General features: G+C 41.2%; 1 protein-coding gene and 1 long non-coding RNA gene across 4 annotated transcripts in view; one reads left to right on the top strand and one right to left on the bottom strand.

Annotated features, from left to right (window-relative positions):
• tshz1 (teashirt zinc finger homeobox 1) overlaps window positions 1-12,404 on the bottom strand; it is a 68,971-nt gene extending 56,567 nt beyond the window's left edge. Inside the window, exons 1-2 of one of the 2 annotated variants that reach the window (XM_060942659.1) lie at window positions 12,344-12,404; window positions 9,599-10,308 (exon numbers count right to left, since the gene is read on the bottom strand). In XM_060942659.1, the coding sequence (XP_060798642.1) occupies window positions 9,599-9,638 (40 nt within the window). In that variant the 5' untranslated portion in view covers window positions 9,639-10,308; window positions 12,344-12,404. Of the gene's footprint in view, window positions 1-9,598; window positions 10,908-12,343 lie in introns of those variants that run through there. The other variant, XM_060942658.1, reaches the window with a different exon arrangement.
• LOC132900519 (uncharacterized) lies at window positions 10,261-17,150 on the top strand. 2 transcript variants are annotated; one of them, XR_009656792.1, is made up of 4 exons: window positions 10,261-10,913; window positions 11,016-11,160; window positions 15,704-15,758; window positions 16,740-17,150. It is a non-coding gene; the product is annotated as an uncharacterized LOC132900519 (long non-coding RNA). The 2 variants fall into 2 exon arrangements; XR_009656791.1 differs by lacking the exon at window positions 10,261-10,913 and having other exon boundaries at window positions 10,922-11,160.
• Window positions 17,151-18,859: the final 1,709 nt, after the last annotated feature.

The following is an 18,859-nucleotide window of genomic DNA, read 5'->3' as shown; positions in this document are numbered from 1 at the left end:
ACAGTCACTATCACACTGGTTACTGCTTTATTCTTCACACTGACAATGTAATACAGTCCAGTATTAAAAGACACAAGCAGCCGCACAGAAACACAAGCCGTATTGAGGCTACAACACAAGTGTATTCGGCTAGGTGTTCGAAATATAAAATGTCTTTCCGTGCGTCATCTATGCAGGGACCTGAGTAACTCTTCACAACGTCACAAGAGACGACATAAATACTGCAGGGAATAAAATACCTCAGGGTGTGCTCTTATTGGAAATGCATCACTGATGTAGTGGGATAGAACCCAACATGTAGCGGAGGTACTGGGAAGTTTTGGGGAGTTACACACCCTAAAGTGTTTTAATCCTCTTACATCATCGTAGTTTGCCAGCAATTACAAGTTTTATTTGTGAAAGAATGACGTCATAGTTTTTATCCATTTATTGTTACATTTCATGTTGGGGACCATCTGTGAAAGAGGTTAGTAACTAGTTAAGTTATAGAAGCGATAAAAAGTCATGCCCTTACCAGACTCTTTGTTTGTCTTTTGAAGTTAGTAACAAAACAACAACATCATCAACAACAACAACAACAAAAACAATGCAGCTTGTCATCTTTCCGACAGCGTAAAGGTGATGATACACGGAGCAACTTTTTTTGGGCAGTGTTGCCGGCAACAGCAACCAGGTGAGACACAGGGCAACTAATTAGGGCAACTGACAATTGGCAACAACCAATCAGATGAGAGCAAATCTATTGCCACGGAGACAGACACTGCAAAGATGGACACTGAAACATTTGCAGCTGTCACTTAGGCCAAGTTTACATTAGACCGTATCTGTCTCGTTTTCTTCGCGGATGCACTGTCCGTTTACATTAAACCACCTGGAAACGCCGGGAAACGGGAATCCGCCAGGGTCCACGTATTCAATCCAGATCGTGTCTGGTCCGGTGCTGTGTAAACATTGAGAATACGCGGATACGCTGTGCTGAGCTCTAGCTGGCGTCGTCATTGGACAACGTCACTGTGACATCCACCTTCCTGATTCGCTGGCGTTGGTCATGTGACGCGACTGCTGAAAAACGGCGCGGACTTCCGCCTTGTATCACCTTTCATTAAAGAGTATAAAAGTATGAAAATACTGCAAATACTGATGCAAATACTGCCCATTGTGTAGTTATGATTGTCTTTAGGCTTGCCATCCTTCCACTTGCAAGTGGTAAGTGATATGCGCTGGGATCACACACACAGCGGCTCAGTCCCGAATCACAGCTCGTGCGCTATACTCGCGCACTCTGTGAGCTGTGCAGGGCCGGAGTGCGCACCCTCCAGAGGGCACTTGCTGTTCAGGGCGGAGTGATTTGGAGCGCAGGATGCCTGCGGAGCCGAGCGTATCCGTGTATTGGCGTTGCTGTGTGCACGCGAATCGTGTATTGGTGTTGCTGTGTGCACACTAATCGTTTTAAAAACGTTAATCTGATGATCCGCTGATACGGTCTAATGTAAACCCCACCTTAGATAATCTCTTTTAGAGCACAAAAAAAAAATCATGAGCTGCCCATCACTTTTAACTTGACACAAGAGAGCTAACATTATCCCTCCATAGCTAGCGATACCATTCAGCTAACTATGTTAGCAAAAACTACCGCTAGTTAGCTGAATCCCATTCAATCTCTATGGCGCGGTGGTTAGCTAACAGCAGTTTACACTTAGCTGAAAAAAATCAATGTCTTAATTACAACCTGAGCACATAAAAATAGATGTCTGTTGGTTTTCTAAGCATTTGATGAGGTAAATTCACCACTTTGTGTTTGCACAGAACAATTTACCAGCATAAAAAGATATAAGTTGTCTCTTTTTCTTCGCTCCACTGTCGGAGACGCCGCCATCTTTGTTGAAAATTTCAAAAGCTCTCAGATGGTCATGTGATTCACTGCTAGCATTCTGATTGGATGATCTTAAAAAGTTGCCCAAAATGATCAGAATCGTTCAGATAGAAATTATGTTGCCCAATCTCAATGGGGAAGTGTCAACGCGCAAATGCCTGGCAACACTGCCCAAAAAGTTGCCCCGTGTATCATCACTTTAAAGTCTTCTCTTGAGGAAAACTTACAAAGCACTGATTATATTCAACAAAAACAAAAATTAAATTTGCCACATCAAAAAACCAGACGTCTTCTTTTTCTTTTTACTATAGAACCGATAATGTGTTAAATCAAGAGCATTGATATAAACCTGTGATCTGCCTTGCTGTCAGTCAGACTTTATAGGAAAGGAATCAAACCAACACCTCACCTTCTAACCAATCAGATTCGAGAACTCAGCAGCGCTGAATGGTATGGGTTCGTCAAATAATGTGGTGAGGTTAACATTTAAAGTTTGAATGTTTTCACTGTTTTTAATCATGAGAGCTCAACACTTCCACAACAGAACCCTCGGCGATCTGCAACCTCAGCGATCGTTCGATCAATATTGCGATTGCGATCGTGATCATGATAACGAGCGATATATTGTGCTGTCCTAACACCTGGGTGTGCTCGCAGCAGGCTTATCACACACTTCTTTCCATCAGCATCCATCTACTGGCTGCGTCAGATGGGACTGTATTTCACGTCGCACACGTACACGAGTATGTGTGTGTATGTATGTGTGTGTTTGTGGTGGAGGAACTAAAGAGGCCTGTCTGTATAACGGCCACTCGTGATGGAGAGCCTAACCGGGCTGCTAACACCGTGCACTAAGATTGTTCTAGACCTCAGGGCCTCGAAGGAAACATATATCCACCTGGCAACAGGGTTGCGAGTGTGTGTGTGTGTGTGTGTGTGTGTGTGTGTGTGTGTGTGTGTGTGTGTGTTTTCGGGCAGATCTAATCACGGGCTAATAACAGCACAGTAGGAGTCGTTGGCCCTCGTAAATCAATGTGCAAAATAATTGCTAATACACTGGTTATCGATTGGCGCTCGGGCGGCTCATTTTGCGAAGGCCGGGGCGAAGAACTAACACAGTGACAAGGGTAAAGTGTTATTTCTGCGGCGCAGAGACAGCTGGGCCGCGCGGACGACTCAGGCACGCCGTAATTCTTAATTGACACCTGTCAGGATAATGACTGCAGGCCCAGCTGCTGCGCGAGAATTTCTCTCCACTTCTGTTCATCTGTCAGCTCTAATACCTTTCCGAATGCCACTCCTTTATTCTCGCTCTCCGGCTCTTATTTTAGGCCCCATTCATTCTCTCTCTCTCTCTCTCTCTCTCACATCGAGCTAAAATAGCTGAAAGCATTTGTTTTAGGATAAATGTTAAGAGGCTGCAACAAAGTACGTTCTCTCACTTTCATCTTGGCCTTTTGTACATCGCAGGATATTTGCAGTAGGAAGAACGGGGGGTGAGGAACACACAGTCCCAGGACGGCACTTCCCCGAGTTTGAGGAGGCGTTACAACATGTTTACTGAACATCATCAAAAGGCTTGCTTTCGTTTCATGTTCATCTGTCGAAGACGATGTGTGTGACGTTGTAAGCATGGAAGCAATGTGATTTCTTTCAAAATCTTTCGAAATCTGCATGTGTGACTGTGTGTTCTGTGAAATCCTGGTTTCGTCCCGTGCAGGTCAGTAAGCAGTGCGTTCTGAGCCAGAGACTCGACACATCAAAAGCCGGACCCCTGCGACGCGGTTTAAAGGACGGAACAGATTTGTGTGGCTTGAATGCGGATGTGCGAGGAACGCTGATTATCTGCTTGTGTGCTTGCTCAAGTGCTCGAGTTTTCTCCTTGCTGTATCATCTAGTAAACATCCGCCTCACCATTTCCCTTCTCCGACACTGTGACAAAAACGAGAGAACAGATGAGAGCAGTGCAGGACTTAGAGGAGTGAGAGGAGTGAGAGGAGTGAAATGACGTCCCGTGGGTTCACGCTGACCTCTACGTACTCCCCGAGCTCCCAAACTCTCATTACCGGGGCAGGACTTCAGCTTTTCTCTCTTTTGTCTTTCCCCCCCTCCCTTTCTGTCTTCACTCTGACTCACTGCAGACCAAATTAGCTGAGAAATGAAACATACGGGATCAAAACAGACAGACTGAGAGATGGAGAAAGAAAGAGAGTGAGAGGGAAAGAGGGAGAGATAAAATGCAGCTGGCCTCTTTGATAGCTCGAGTTCCCATAATACCATGCTGCAAGCCTCCGCTGGTGTTAAGCTACCTCCTCCTCGTTGTTCTGCATTTTCTGTTCGTGATGTTGAGTAACTGTACACACACACGCGCACGCACGCACGCAATATCCACACTACAGATTCATATAATAGCTGTTCAGTGTGGTGTTTATGTTTCAAAACGTTATCACTATTCGAGAAGATGCGCCTACATATGCAGCAAGCTAGCATTAGTGATTTGTGTTTGAACAGAAATCACAAAGACACGTCTGAATTTTGGACAAACTCAACACAGTTCGAAGGAGACAAAGCTTGCCATTCGGTTCCCCAAACAAAACTTCCATCAACGTTCACCTGACTGAAGGATAAATATTTAGTAAAATAGTATTTTATTACATCACATCACATCGCTGTTGAATTCTTTACTCTGATTGGTCAGAAGGCGTTGCTTAATATTCTACAGCAGCACCTATCAGAAGTAGCTGCAACACAAATCACAAGTTTATAATATTAATGTGCTCATACTAACATATTTTCATTATGGCAGACACGTCACATAAACCAATTTTTAAAAAAAAAGCGTAGTGTGTATATTTGTAGATATGGTGAAGTTTTCTGTGAGGCTTGGCTTATGTAGCGTTTCTGGAAGGAGTCTCCAGTTTCAGAGCTTTGTCTGTTACAGCCAACTTTCACAAGGTGCATTTGTGTGTGTGTGTGTGTGTGTGTGTGTGTGTGTGTGTGTGTGTGTGTGTGTGTGTGTGTGTGTCTTATTAACGTAATTAAAGAAAGACAAAATGGAGGCTGGTGATGGAATGAACATTTATCGCTGCTATAATATAAGTGATAACATCTAGTCTTTTCTAGATGTTACACCATCTATGTAACTATAAATGGATAAAAAGTACATGTCGACCTTTAATAATAAATAAAACTTTTTAACCAATGGCAAATTGCTTTAAAGGAAAAAAAAATACCCACAACACTTTGGGCATGCCGTCGAGGGAAACGAATCAACTTCGAAGTCGCAACATTAACTCCATATCATTGATTAGTTTACTATAAAGGCATGACCTTGTGCTGTAGCATTTTACTCCTTGTATATAATCCTGTCATGACGTCATGACCATGTTAACTCATGATAATTACCGAGCTGTTTGATCTAAAGCTATAATAACAAAAAATGATATTCATATCCTGATCAATTACATCAGAAAATACTTTTTTTAAGACATCCTGGATGTCGTCGGTACTTTTACACCACTCACAGTAACACTGATCTCATGAGATGTTACACAAATACAAAAACTGATACCATATTACACAATTTCTTTTCTTCTTTTTCTTATACTCTGTTCACAACCTAATCACAAGACGTCCTTTTCATTTCATTTCATGTACAACTGATGAAAATGTCTGTCGTAGTGTAGTGTTAGTAGTAACGTAGACAGAGTAAAAGAAGGCCAGGGTGCCGTGATGATGTAATGTAACGTGACGTTACGACACCACAGTGTTTGTTTTCCTTATTATTCTTCATAATTAATTTATTATGTGTTTATATCATTGATAAATGGCATTATTTGGAAAAAAAAAAGTCACTCCACTGATAGGTGTTCTTTTAATTAGTTAGTTAATTCATTTGTTGACTTGTTTTGTTGTGTATTTATTTTAAACGTGGATCTAAACCGTAAATCTAAATATCATGAGACGTATTGTGTGTATCGTGTGTACTGTGATTACTTTGAGTATCGTGATGTGATTTTTTTAAGCATATTGCCCACCCCTAGTCAAACAGTTTGGTATTTATCACTGTATGAGCATTAGATATAACCACGAGCCCAGTTCTCTCTCTCTCTCACTCTCTCTCTCTCTCTCTCTCGTGCACACACACACACACACACACACACATAAGAGTCTGGAGATCTCTAATTCGGTCTGGGACGAGACGGCAAGTTGACATAACTTATGTGGAAACTAAAAACTCCCAATTGTATAAAAGCTCATTAGGCTGCGAGCGAGCTCCATTGCACCGCAGCGCTGCATGCAGTCATACCCCTGGCATACGGGAAACCCAAACATATTTTCATTTCGATCCATGCTTTTCCCCATAAAACCTGTCATCTATCTTCATTACTCAATTCAACCTCGGCATTGAGAGGCAAGCAGCTCGTCGCTCCCGACCGCCCCGACAACTGCATACTCTTTGATTTCCTATAGTCCACGCGCTTTGATCCTGCAAATGCAAATTAAACTATTGCTTTCGAGTGCTGGGCCTAAACATGAATATTGACGAAAGAGGTCAATGTCACCTGTTAATGACAGCAAGCTTGATTCACGGTTACATTATACATTACAGTCTCGCTGCATGCCGATCACTCAGGCTTTTCATGCAATGAACTGTGAACCTATGAACCACATGGGAAAAGTATAAAAAGTCCAGAAATACAGAAACAAATTTTTCAGAACGTTTTTCATTTATTTTTCCAGGCTTCGTATGTAATTCCTTTAAAAATGTGCCTTAAATTGATCTGTATGAATGTACTGTGTAATTTAAAACTATTTCGTAAGAGTAATTATGATTATGAGAGTAAACCAAGGCCAGCGTAAACAAGTGTGATCCTTTACGGGTGAGCACTGCACACTCTGGAGGGAATAGCAATGCTCACACCACACACACGCACACACAAAACACATCAGTAGCTATCTGTCTTTCTGTTTATCTCCTTCATCTGATCCAAAAAAAAGATAAGAAACATATCTTCAGTTAAACAGCACTACTGCGGCCATGATAAATACAAAATGACTCGACGACACACTGCTACATAAACATATTCCTGTCCCGAAATTCCTCAAACGAAGCATGGTAGCTAAAAGAGTGGTGTTTTTCAAAGTAGTGCACTTGGTTTAAGAAGGCGTGCTTAGGGTTTGAGACACAGGCAGCAGGTTCAATACCATACAGAATAGTGGTGATTTAACACCCAGAGATAATGGCAGCGTGTTGACTAAGCACGGCGTCTGATTGGGCGAGAGAGTCTGTAGGCCCAGCGGTGCGGTTAAGAGCCAGGATTACCAAGGTCATTAAGCAGCATCGCTGCCGTGACGTGATTAGTCAGGTAGCAAAGTCCATTTGTCACCTGCGCCAGAAAATTGAGTTAATGCGGCACTACGGGCTATGGGAACTGTATAATATCAACTTGATTACATCAAGGCAGCTGCCGAGCTGACACCTAGCCGAATTTGTCAGCTTTAATCGTTAGGCGCTGTCACAAATCCATCAGAAGCTCAGATAATTAGGGCCCCTATCTAACGAAAGCAGCAGACGAACTGTTAGCTTTTTTTTTCCCTGATAATTAAGAAGCCTTTCGTCCTCAGCGAAGGGCCGAGTTTAATGACTCCCTGTGCTGGTTCAAAAACGGTGGCTCCTCACTGCTTATTTGTCTGGACCTATTCTCAAGTGTCCTGATTTAACCGCAGACAAAAACACAAGCGTACATTTTCAGTTTCAGACCTCATGAGACATGGACGGTTTTAGGTTTTACAATTGAAGTGAATCTCACAGAACTATACATATATATATATGCCAGGCGGTGTTGATCATTTGTAAAAAAAAAAAATGCAGTGCAGTCAATTTTTAGGAGTCCATCTCCCATGGAGGTGGGAGACTTCAAAAGGCTTTGAATGTAAATACAGACTTGAACGCTGAGCGGTTTCGCTCTCCTGTGCTGCTGCTCCAGCTCTGCGCTCGATATGGGAGGCCTGTACGTGTACGCATCAGAGGAAAGGCAGCAAATCGAAACGAATGGCTGCAGCAGGCCAACACACTCGGCTCCCACTGCACCAACACAGCCGAAGCAGTGGGCCAAGCGGGGATAATGATTCTGACCCAAAAAAAACCCAACAACACACAAGGCTGTAACTGTGAATAAAGTGCACCATGACTGTCTGTGAAGGAGGAGGAGTGGAAACAGGACACAGCCGTGTGCCTGAGTCGTCCATAATGAAGGCTAAAGTAGTCACTAATCAGAGCACAATACCGTAAAAAAAGATGCTCTTCTGAGACTTCATTTCACACTCCTTCTCACCCCAAGGTTAAAATGACTATTTTGGATGTTCCTGTTTGCTTTGGTTTCGATTGTACACAGTGTCACGTCGTGGGATTGACGGAAAACCAGGCCTGCCAAATTCTGATTGACCATAAGAGCCAATGATGCATATGGCTGTCAAAAGACAGACAATTAAATCAATATTCACTGCAGGCAGAGAGGTTTGATGGCTTGTTTTTTTAGGTACAACCTGCCAGGTCACATTACCAGCTGCCATCTCACCTCGGAGAGTCTTTAAACTCCCGGTGACGGTCTCTACCTCCAAGCCGAGTTCGGGAAATTTAAAAAAAAACAAAAAACAAATCCACTTCACGCTGATGCGCTTCAAGTTCAGAGTATGAAATTAAGCCTAGTAAGGAGAGAGAGGCATGTGCCTAAATGCCAGCACGTCGCTTTAATACTGAGCATGTCTAGTTTAGCTCAGCTGTGTGGTGTCACCGATTTTCCTTTCATTTATTCAGAATCCTGGGCCTAAGTCCGACCGAGACGTGTTTTCCCGAATCCTTGCTGTCAGCGTTATTCCGTCAGAGGGAGCTCTCATTTCCAAGGTGGACAGACCTGTCTGTCTCAGAGGACGGAAGGACACGTCCACTGCTAAGCAACTGTCCACTTATACTGTACGAAGTGTCAAAACAAACACTAGGTACAGAAAGTCAGATTAGTAGTAATGGAGTAAGAGCTGATTTCGCACGCTGCTAGTGAACACAGACTACAATCCATTTCAAAAATGCATTATTATTCATTATAAAGTCTATCGCTTTTATAAACAAAGAATGACTTAGTGATTTAGTGATAGCGACACACCCTGGTTACCTCCCCTCTCTCTCTCTCTCTCTCTCTCTTTTTTCTGTCTGAGATGAAAAAAGTTCAAGAATTCCTCCCCCTCTTTTCTCCCCCCCATCACCACCACCACCACCATAAGCGGGGCAAAAGTTGTCCTGCATGTCCAAGCCCGGGAAAGTGCGCATGCGCGTTTCCATGGTGAATGATTCACTGATGGTTATCGGGAATGAATAGATCAAAGGCGGCCACGTGACAGGCGATCAATCAAGCATCAAATCCAGGAAGGCAACTACACAGGAGTGCAGAAAACTCTGGAAAAGTGCTTTTTATGGGCAGGGGGTGTCTCGGGCACGATTAGATTCGCATTTTTAACATAGTTTTAAAAAGTTTCTGATTTCAATCCGTGTTCAGTTTGGCTTTTATGTTTATTATATAGCTACAGACAAGCCCTAGTGACTGTGTTTGGAGTAGCAGAATGACTGGAGTGTGATTATGTGATGCCTGTGTTGGATGTTGATGTTTGCGCGCGTGTGTGTGTGTGTGCGTGTGTGTGTGTGTGTGTGTGTGTGTAAAAAGGGCTTACCTGAAGATCGCCTGGGCGCTTGCTGCTTTCTCCGCGGCATGCTGCTCTTCTCCAACTCTCTCCACTTGACTTTTCATACAGAATCGAAATACAGGTGACGACCAAAAAAAAAAAAAAAAATTTTAAAGAAAAAAAGTCAATCGGTCCTTTCTTTTTCACCAACCAGGATAAGGAGCAGGGATTTAGGTTTAATCTTGATTCTCTTCTTTAAAAAAAAAAAGTCACTCAGTTGATGAAAGTCTCAGGTCGGAGCAGGAGTGTTGCCCAGTTTTTTTTTTTATTCTTTACATAATAATAATAATAATAATAATAATAATAATAATAATAATAATAAAGGATGTTGATGGATCAACTTGCAGGCTGCTCTGGAGGTAAACAGTTCACGGACAGAGCCGTGTGTTGACTCGGTGCATTAGCGGTATCTCCGGTGTCGGTGTGTAAAGGCGCACAGCTCAGGAGCTCAGTCACTGCTCTACAGCCGCTCTGTCCATTTCCCCATGAGCTTCTCCTTGATCTTCCCCGAGCGCAACGTTTCACCGGGACAGCAGGAAAGAAAAGGGAGGAAACTTACACACACACACACACACACACACACACACACACACAGGGGAAAAAAAACCCCAAAAACAACAGAAACACCACCACCACCCAGTCCGACTGTATTTCCGTCCGTCCACGCGCTGTTCCCGGAGAGGGGGCGGCTCAGGCTCCTGCACTCGGAGAAAAGAGAAGACGAGGACGCGGTTAACGTCTGTCAGTCAGTCAGTCAGCGGCGCGCGCGCGCGGACAGACGGGCGGAGGAGCTTCAGCTTTTTCAGCTCTTCAGCTTCCACACGCTCCCTCTGGCCGCTCTGTTCACAAACCAGAGTGTCCGTGCAGGCTCGGCCGACATGTGGACAGCTGATTTCAGGCGATGATAAACAAGATTTCAGACAGAGAGAGAGAAAAGAATCTACCCAGGTGCTCTTAAAGAAAAAAAAACGGACAGCAACTAATTGGTGAAAGTACCGACAGAGAAACGGTGAGGCTCGAGGCTTCGGCTGGTCGCTGGAGATAAAATAAAAAAAAAAAAATACAAAATAAAATAAAAAATAAAATAAGGATCGCACGTTGAAGACGGGAGAGGAGCGTTTCAGACAGTCTCAACTGATAGACAGACGCATCGAGTTGCCTTTCCTGCTCCTCTACACTCCACCCCTCCAGGAGCGTCACTCTGACAGTGAAATCCGAGCTGTCAATCTTTTTAATTGCTCTCTTTCTTTTTTTCCCTCTTCCTCCTCCCGAATAGGGTGGACTGGAGTGAGTAAAAAAAAAGGTGCTTGTTTTTCTCCTTCTTTCAGAAAACAGATCTAATAATAATAATAATAATAATAATAATAATAATAATGAAACAGAGTAGACTGATTTCTATCCTCAGTTCTGACTATAGCACATCCATGCTCCTGATATCTAGTGATATCTCAGTGGAAGAGACAGGAAGGAAAGGGAAAAAAAAAAGAAAGAACTTCACGCGCATTCAACGCAAGAAGAAGTTTACTATTTGCAGCATGACGTAACTACTGGTAGGTGTCATCTAAAAATTTTTTCCTTTCTTTGCATCTCATTTCATGTTTGCTGCTGATGAATCCTTCGATAACAGCACACTTGTGATCTGATTAGCTTACTTTCGGTTTGATCTCTTTGATCATACCGGGTGTTATTATAAGCACGCGCAAACTTCACGCCCACTAAAAGACTTATTATCCAATGTTGCGTTTGTGAACGTGTTATTTGATCGTTTCGGGTTCCCCTTCTTTCCACCTCCCCTGTGAACAGCACGCGTGGGAAGTTGCAGGATGATTCGTTGCACCTTACTAGGAAGTGAAGCACTTTGCACGGGAAGGGGAGGGGCTCCGGGAAATAAGTTCAGTAGCCACGTCTGAGAGCGCGTGCTAAATAGTATGGGCCAAAAAAAAAAAAAAAAAGGACGTTCTGAGTAACGTTGAGGCGCGTGCACACTATTTAATACGCAAGAATGCAAGGCTGCTTGTTAATGAGCCTGCGCTGCTTATTCAGTTGCAATACATGCATAAACTAAGTGACGTCTTGCATGCATTAGCCTATAAAGTGAAGACTGGTAATAAAGCGTTATAACTAAGAAGCACTTTGCTGATCTGAACTAAAGGAGAACTTTTCTCTCTCTCTTTCTCTCTCTCTCTCTTTGTCGGCTCATCATCCATTCTTTTTGAAGTCTATAGGCTACCGAGGCTGGGTTTGATGTTTTAAGTGTTTTTTTTTTTTTTTTTTTGAGGAGGGGTGGCCTTGAAAGCGCCTGGCGGACGATGCACCTTCCTTCCTTCCTTCCTTCCTTCTTTCCTTCCAGCGGATTTTTAATGCGGCGGCTGCCGGGAGCGCGCGTGCTACACACACACACACACACACACACACACACTCTCTCTCTCTCTCTCGCTCGCTCGCACACACACACACACACACACACGCACATATATGCAAGGATGCTGCCAGCCATCACAAGCACGCAAACACCGGACTCATCACCTCTAAGGTATGTATTATTACAGCTCTCTTGTTTCCCAATTGCATTGCGTTATTAGTTTTTTTTTTTTTTTTACTGTAACTTCGGTAGCGCGCGCAGTTTCGGTAACACACACACACACACACACACACACGCAAGCGCGCCCGTCCATTACGGCATCTCTAACCTGATTCTTTTGCACAGTTAGGTGTGTAAAACAGTCTGCTTACCTTTTATGGAGCAGCGCATCCTTGAGCTATTGCCAGCTGCGCGTTTTACGCTCCTCGCCTGGCAGGCAGAGGCGAATAATAATGCGGAAATATTTCCAAGTTCCGCCCCAGCATCTGTCCATCTATCCACCCATCCATCCACCCATCCATCCGCCCATCCCCGCGTCTCGCGCGAATCTGCCTGTCGCCTGTCGTTGATGCGTCTTACGTCACCGAGCTGCCATCAAAAACTCGTACAGGGGAAGCGGGACACACACACACACACACACGCCTCAGAGTACAATTGGAACGATGAAATAATCTCCCAGCCTGAGTGAATAGATCTGTTTTGTTTGTTTTGTTTTTGTTCTCTCTCTCTCTCTCTCTCTCTCTCTCTCTCTCTCTCTCTCTCACACGACTTAAAATAGACTCAAAATAGAAATAAATAGAAATAACACAACAGCAATACATGCTTTTACTTAGCCTATTCTAAAGACTGATTGGATGCACTGGTCTAATCACTTTCAGTGCACATAAAATGCACTAACATGGAGTTTTAAGGGAAATCTGGTCACTACGGTATAAGAGGCTGCACTTTATAGGAACATGATGTAAATAGACTCACCTCTGAAATAGCTGACAGCCTAAATAACCTGACCTGAAGAACACCACGAACAAAATGTATCCATACAGAACCTTTATGACCTTTTTTTTTTAATTTATTAGGCGAATGTATATTCGCTTATTATTATTATTATTATTATTATTATTATTATTATTATTATTATTGCCTTCTTTACGTTTATTTAGTGCACCAAGGTAACCTGAAAAACTTAATAACGTCATTAAAAACTTACAATGATCTTTCTTTCTTTCTTTCTTTCTTTCTTTCTTTCTTTCTTTCTTTCTTTCTTTGACCCTTGAGAATGTGATGGCCTACGTGCGTTAATTAACTTTTTGTGCAAAACTACAGACAGGATATGAGTTTAAAGAGTCTCACTTTATTTTTCTCGAATCAATAAAGATGGTCAGAGTTGGGGTCAGAGAGAGAGAGAGAGAGAGAGGCGCGCACACACACACACACACACACTGCTCAGGTAAACCACAAGGTCACTCTCGCCTTTACGCACACGTAATCCTGACTACACACACACACACACACACACAGAGGCGTGCGCGCACACACACACACGCGTTGCTCAGGTAAACCACAAGACCACTCTGGCCTTTACGCACACGTAATCCTGAGTACACACACACACACACACACACACACACACACACACACACACACGCTGCTCAGGTAAACCGCAAGGCCACTCTCGCCTTTACGCACACGTAATCCTGACTACACACACACACACACACACACAGAGGCGCGCGCGCACACACACACACGCTGCTCAGGTAAACCGCAAGGCCACTCTCGCCTTTACGCAAACGTAATCCTGAGTACACACACACACACACACACACACACACACGCTGCTCAGGTAAACCGCAAGGCCACTTCTCGCCTTTACGCACACGTAATCCTGAGTACACACACACACACACACACACACACACACACGCTGCTCAGGTAAACCACAAGGCCACTCTCGCCTTTACGCACACGTAATCCTGAGTACACACACACACACAGAGAGAGAGAGAGAGAGAGAGAGAGAGATGTGGCCTAAGGAGAAAGTTGCGGCGGTTATAGTTGCGCATCTGATTTGTGCACATTTAATCACTTGGGCTGCGTCCCAAATCCGCACCAAACACTGAGTTAAAAATAGACTAACGCCACATGCACTAGTTATATTCGGATTTCTGTCCTACAGTCGTGTAGTGTGAGGATTTGAGACGCAGGCCTGCGTTGAAGTTCACCTTCTGTCACCATCATTATTAAAATCCAAACATTTTCTTTCGGCCATTTGGGCTTTTTGTAAAAAGTTTTACCTTCCGACATTTTCACAGACTAAAATAAACCGAATTTATCAGCAGAGTGTTTATAAAACAGTGCAGTCAAAAAGCCAGGCTTTGTCTTCAAACGTGTTGTGGATTATTAGGGTAATTATTAATCATTAATACAATTCTTCATGAGCAGGGCACACATCATCAAAATGATAGCCTGTAAATAGTTTCTCTTTATTCACTGTATATTAGCCATAGGTTCTAACAGAATTTACCCAATAGGCTAAGTGAGCACGTGTGTGTTTGAGTGTGTGAGTGTGTGAGAGTGTGAGAGGACGAGGGAGCAAAAAGAGATGTATGTTTCTGTGTCTCTGTCCATCTGTGACTATTTACAAACACACAATATGATATGGAAAGTCTTTCTTTTCTTTTTTTAAGCTTGTGTACGCCAGGATTTCAGCACCGAAACCCACTCCACTATGTAAAGTTGATATATTTTTCAACTTTAAATCCTATAATATGGATAAAGCTCACACATGTACATGATTACAATTTATAAAGTGCACAGTCAGAATGTAAATCCAGGTATACTGATCACCAAGAGTTTTAATAGTTTATATATGAATATTTGGGCATTTGTGAAAGGTTGTGACACGATGAAACACATCTGCACTCTTGTTATTCATAACAGCGTGTAACGTTATCACATGTACATTAATCGACAGTTTTACGGGTGTTAATGGTTCGCTATTTATTCCTTAAGCATATTTTCACTCTATGCACAACGGTTCTTTTTCTTTGTTCTTTGGCATATCTGTGTTTCCATTTGCACACACACACACACACACACACACACACACACACACACACACACACACACACACACACACACTCAGGCTGAGTCAATGATTAACACAAGGTTATTGCTCTTACTGATTAAGTGCAAGGTAGATGGTGCAAGGATTGGAAGTGAGGAGACTCAGGGTGTCCATCACTGAATGAGATTTCCGTGCACATCACATTAGATCAACATTATTAGCCTAAATTGCTTGCGAGCTACGCAGCGCCATTGTGCATGTCCATAGAGACACACGTCAAGATCTGAAGATCTGAGCATACCATAGAACAGTGTTGTTTTTATTTCTCTGTGTGGGTGGAGAACCTTTGGAGACTTTTCTGACGCTTTTCCTTTTCTAAAACAACACAGGGTTTCAGTATTTCTGAAGGTTCTCACTGGAAAGCTGTGTTTAGACTTTAGTTATGATATATTTGTAAATGCAAACCAAAGCATGGATACAGATGTGCGAAAAAGACGAAGAAGGAGAAGAAGAAAAGCCTAAAACATCTGTATAATTCAGCGTAGGTTGAGCAAGAATGTGCATGTCATTTCACACCATGTTTCACTCTTACAGAGATGAAAAGGTTCTCATTATCTCATTTACAAGTCACTAAATCTAAATATGTCTAATATTTTCATTATAGGCGATGACATCATCATCATCATCATTGAGAACGGACATAGTGGCGACTAAAAAAGGTCAGAGGTCCTCATGCTCATACAATGATTATTACTTAATAGACATTTATGTATCCTTTTAATATTTATTTAAAATATTGTACTGGAATACTTTGTTCATTTTTGCACTCATGAATGTTATGTTATATTATATTATATTATATTATATTATATTATATTATATTATATTATATTATATTATAATATACGTGTGGTGCAATTCCCAAACTGCAATATCAGACAACAGACAATGAGTTTAATGATGGACCTTTATATATTATTCTTAATTCATGGTATTGTATTATACCAATTAGTATCATCACATCAACACAAATGCATATCAGTATATTATTTTACGCCACTATCACAGTTATATACGATACATTTAACCATTTCTTCTACTCAATGTGCTAGCGTTTAGAGTGAACTCATTATGTGCACTGTTAGTACAACTGTGTGAGAACCGCAATTGCAAAAGCAACATTTATTCTCAGGCTACGTCTCAAAAAAAGCATCAGTGTTGGTGTGTTTAGCGTAATCTGTACTCAGGGACATGAGAATAATCTTTGTGCTATGAAGGATTTGGGACACAGAACTTTGTACACTGGTGTATTACTAGCTATATACTATATAACATACTACATGTTACATACTAGAGTATACCTGTTTAGTAGAGATGGCATGATACCATTTTTCATTTTCTGATACGATACTTAAACCTTCAGTATCAGCCGATACCAATATCCATGTGATATATATTTTTTAAACTACAAACCTGTAAAATATGTTTGTTTGTTTTTTTACTTAAGCACTTCACAGTTAAACTCTTTCACACAAAAGCCACTCATATTGTGAATATAATAAATTAAATAATGTATAAATACAATAAAATCAATCCTAACAAAAGAAAACCTGGTCAAGTCTCTTTATATATAAACATTTCCAGTTCTACAAATAAATGTCTTTTCCATAATTAATTCCAATCTTTGCCGTTTGTTACAGAATCTGATTTATACCCAATGCTGGGTATTGGATCAGCACCATCTCTACTCTTTGTCATATAGACTGTATATTGTTATTAGCACTCATTCAACTCACAATCAAGTGTATTAAGTATTTTTTTTTTTAAGAAAAGCATAATTATCAGTATTGCCCTGGAATGACCTGGCGACTTGTCCAGGGTGTACCCCGCCTCTCGCCCATAGTCAGCTGGGATAGGCTCCAGCTTGCCCGCGACCCTGCACAGGATAAGCGGTTACGGATAATGGATGGATGGATGGATAATTATTAGTATTGTATGCTATCTTTATCAAAACAATACCAAAATGTGAAACAGTTTTAGTTTTGCTGTACGGTTTATAGCATTATTATAAGCAGTAATTATTTCATTTTTTTTAATAACCTTGGGTGGAACATGGAATCAAATATTAAAAATGTCATAAATATGTAATGATAATGCTTTTGATGTAAGCAAATAAAATACAGCAAAATCAAGCAATGGCGTTTATTCATTAGTATATTGCAGCTGAAATAATTCCACGTCATAGTACAGCTATGTTTGAGTAGCACACTTTGGCTCACTTGGGACAGAAATATGTTACTTTTTGATTCACTTGATTCGCTTCACTTTTTGAGCAATTTGAAAAAGTTATTGGTGAATGTACAAGAACTTCAAACTTCAATCAAAGGTGGGCCAAATGAGTTTCATCTCATTGACAGGCTGAATATAAGGATATATGATTAAAAATAAATAAAAAAAAACAATAAAGAGCAGGTTTATGACATGTGGTGAGGACTAGCTGAAAATCCATCAGATAAGGAAGCATAATTAAAATGTCATCCTGCTCAGGAGAGCGAGTCAGTGTGTGTGTGTGTGTCCCATCACAGCTTTGTAGTTTAACTAAGTGCTGATGAAGAAACTCAGATAAAGTCCTTCCAGCACAGAAACTCACACAAACTCTTTCCTGCATGACACGTTAGCCTTTACAGGAAGCACAGAAAGAGGTAATATGTTGATGGATATACTGAAATGGCAAGTCACGGATACGAGCGTAGTTTGAATGTTGTTAATCCATGATGCTTAAGTGTTAAAAGGTAAAAGAGTTGTGTATTGTGTGTTGTTGGTGTGTTTACAGTGATCTGTCCTAGGCCATGTTGTAATTATCTTTGTACTACAAGGCACTTGGGACACAGCGGGTTGTACACGAGTGTATTATGACCTTTATATCACACGACCTGCGAATGTAATAAATATCACTGTTCACAATTCAGCACAATTCACAGTGTTTGCAGTGATCGTGTGTTCATGTCGTGAAGCGTCATAAAACAGCTGCAGCAAAACAAACTTCAGATTATTTCTTGAGAGATGCTGCATTTTTCAAATGCACAGCAGGAAGTAGTGCATATGTGAAGTTGTAGTTAGATGCCCTGATATAACAACAAGTGTGATAGCAATTTGTATGTTTATTAACATTCAATTGATCATTGTGCATCTTAACAACAAACAAACAAACAAACAAACAAACAAGCAAACAAATAACTAGTCCAGGTTTATATATCATATATATAATATTATGTTTATTAAAACGATACCAAAAATTATGGTTTAGAAGAACATAGAATTAATATAGAATTATTATTATTATTATTATTATTATTATTATTATTATTATTATTTCATTTATTTTCACAACAGTGGGTGAAGAATGAAATTAAATATTACATTTCATAAAATACAGAAAAAACGATATACTGTACTAGAAGAGTCTTCATTACCTGTTTTGTTTTCTTTCCTTGCGCAATGAATGAAGGACTTTGGCTTCTCTGGAGACTTTGTATACACGTATAGCCGAATGAACCATCATATACTCACATCAATAATATATATCAAGCAGTCAAAAGTTTGTACACCCCTCCTCATTCATAGGTTTTTCTCCATTTTGACTATTTTCTACAGTGTAGAACAATACTGAAGATATCAAAACACTGAAGTAACATATGGAACATATATGGGATTATGTGGGAAACAATAAAGTGTTAAAAAAACAAAATATGCTTGATATTTTAGATTCTTCAAAGTATCCAGTGTTTACCTTGATTACACTTTGCACACTATTTAGATT

This window comes from Neoarius graeffei, chromosome 16, assembly GCF_027579695.1.
Source record: "Neoarius graeffei isolate fNeoGra1 chromosome 16, fNeoGra1.pri, whole genome shotgun sequence".
Taxonomy (NCBI): domain Eukaryota; kingdom Metazoa; phylum Chordata; class Actinopteri; order Siluriformes; family Ariidae; genus Neoarius; species Neoarius graeffei.
This window is presented reverse-complemented; position numbering and strand designations above follow the sequence as displayed.